The following is a 2,500-nucleotide window of genomic DNA, read 5'->3' as shown; positions in this document are numbered from 1 at the left end:
GAGGACCTGCCATGGCTCTATACATGTATAAAGGAGTATAACGAGGGCCTGTCATGGATCTATAGATGTATAAAGAGGACCTGTCATGGCTCTATACATGTATAAAGGAGTATAACGAGGGCCTGTCATGGCTCTATACATGCATATAGGTGTATAAAAAGACCTGTCATGGCTCTATACATGTATCCAGGAGTATAAAGGGACCTGTGAATTGCCGGCGGCCACAATGTCTTTTGCGCAAACCAATCAATGTACGCTAATTGTGTTTTTTTTGTTTTTTTTTGGTACCAAAAATATGTAGAAGAATACATATTGGCCTAAACTGAAGAAAATTGTTTATTTTTCAAAATATTGGGGATATTTATTATAGCAAAAAGTTAAAAAATATATATATTTATAGCACAAAAAATATGCTGCCCCCCTAAAAGTGCTGCCTGGTACCCATGGTACCACCCGGTCCCATCATAGGGCCGGCCCTGACGTGGCTAAAAATGAGATGGGCAGCGCATTTTCATTTTATGTGTTCTATAACGGATTTGAAGGGAAGTGGGTTGTGTTTTTTTTTTTTATTGTTGGTCTTCTTTTTTCCTTTTTATATAGTAAACAATGAACTAGTGGTTATGAAATACCACCGAACAAAAGAAAGCTATTGTCTCAAAAGTATGATATAAAATTGGAGTACAGTATTGCATGATGCAATAAGGCTGCATTCACACCTGAGCGTAGGTCGTTCGGTCGTTTTTTCCGGCGTATTCATGCTTATTTGCGCGTTTGCATACAGCGTCGTCCGACGTTTTTGTGTTAGACGTTTTTTATTTTAGCCAATAGGAAAAATGATCATCTTTTCATCACTTGTTGCTATGCTGGTAGATTTTTTTTATCTTCTGCCTGGGTGAAATCTTCTATTGATTAAAGCGACAAAACGCCCGTAGCAAACGCTCGTTGTCGCGCTAGTCGCTTGAATCGAGCGTTTCCATTACTTTCTATGGGAAATAGAAACGCTCAAAAACGCCCAAACTGCCCGATTTGCGCGACAAAAAAGGATCCGGAACTTGTTTGAGCTTCAGGCGTTTGGCGTCGGGCGTTTTGGAGTGAAGATGTGAACCATCTCCGTAGGGAATAATGTATTTTTTCCCCTCTAGCGTTTTTGAGCGTCGCGCTTCAGGCGACAAAACGCTCAGGTGTGAATGCAGCCGAACTGTCAGTCAAAGAACTGAAAATGATAGAATAGCCTGGTGATGAATGGTTGTTACAGGCAAGTGCAGTGATAAGTGTGAAATGCAGTGTTGGCCTTGGACCCTCTAATTTGATCTCCTCTCCTGCAGACATTTAACGCCAGCAATTACAGCTGTCCTGACGTTCGGTGTGTCTTCTACAAGTACGAAACAGAGGGCCTTGTCCTGAAGAACATCTTCAACCTGCAGATTTATAACGTCTTCGGTTTCCTGTGGTGCATTAACTTTGTCATTGCCTTGGGTCAGTGCGTCCTGGCTGGAGCATTCGCGTCCTATTACTGGGCATTCATAAAAATTCGGGACATGCCCTACTTCCCTGTCTCTGCTGCTTTTATGAGAACACTAAGGTGGGTCTTCAGATCTTCTGCACAGTACTAATCAAAAAAAAAGTGATATTACAGTTTTATAGGTGGGTCTGCTGGACCAAGTTGTCCACCAACTTTTTAAGACGTCCACAGGTGAGCTCTCCCTTACATAGGTATTATCTTGTTTCTTTCACTGTAGAGTCTCAATCCCACTTGATGACCAAGCTTTTCTGACACTATTTTGTTTACAAGTTGAAATAAGTATTTTGTTTGCTAGAATAATATAACTATAATTATAACCCCCAAACATATATACCGTATTTATCGCGGTATAACGCGCTCCCGCGTATACCGCGCACCCCTAAAGCGGCCCCCAATCCTGTGGAAAAAAAGTTTTTTTGTTTTTTTGTACTTACAGTTTTGGTGTCTTGCGCCTCGTCTGGTCCGGCGTCTTTCTGCAGCTTCGGGTGTCCTCTTTGGCGGGTCCGGCGTCCGTCTTCGGCGGGTCGGGTGTCCTCTTCGGCGGGTCGGGTGTCCACTTCGGCGGGTCCGGCGTCCTTCTGCGGCGTCCTCGCGTCCTCCCCGCTCGTTTCCCGCCACGAGTTTGAATACTGCGCCGGCATATACCGAGCGCAGTACACTCTTGAATCTTCGGGCAGGCTCGGCAACTGTCACGCTGACGTCCTGTACGCTCAGGACGTCAGTGCGAGAGGCGCCGAGACTGCCCGAAGATTCACGAGTGTACTGCGCTCGGTATATGCCGGCGCAGTATTCAAACTCGTGGCGGGAAAGCGGGTATCGGCGTATATCGCGCACCCGCGATTTTGCCCTGATTTTCAGGACAAAATAGTGAGCGGTATACGCCGATAAATACGGTATATATTATATATATATGTGTGTGTGTGTGTATATATATATATATATATATATATATATATATATATATATATGTGTGTGTGT

At 43.9% G+C, this 2,500-nt stretch overlaps 1 protein-coding gene across 1 annotated transcript in view; it reads left to right on the top strand.

Moving 5' to 3' along the window:
• The window catches only part of SLC44A4 (solute carrier family 44 member 4), a 150,835-nt gene that overhangs the window by 131,968 nt on the left and 16,367 nt on the right, over positions 1-2,500 (top strand). The window contains exon 15 of the mRNA XM_040323068.1: positions 1,326-1,582. Within this exon, the coding sequence (XP_040179002.1) occupies positions 1,326-1,582 (257 nt within the window). The remainder of the gene's footprint in view (positions 1-1,325; positions 1,583-2,500) is intronic.

This window comes from Rana temporaria, chromosome 9, assembly GCF_905171775.1.
Source record: "Rana temporaria chromosome 9, aRanTem1.1, whole genome shotgun sequence".
In the NCBI taxonomy this organism is placed as follows: Eukaryota; Metazoa; Chordata; class Amphibia; order Anura; family Ranidae; genus Rana; species Rana temporaria.
The sequence above is the reverse complement of the archived record's forward strand: the minus strand, read 5'-3'. Positions and strand labels throughout refer to the sequence as shown.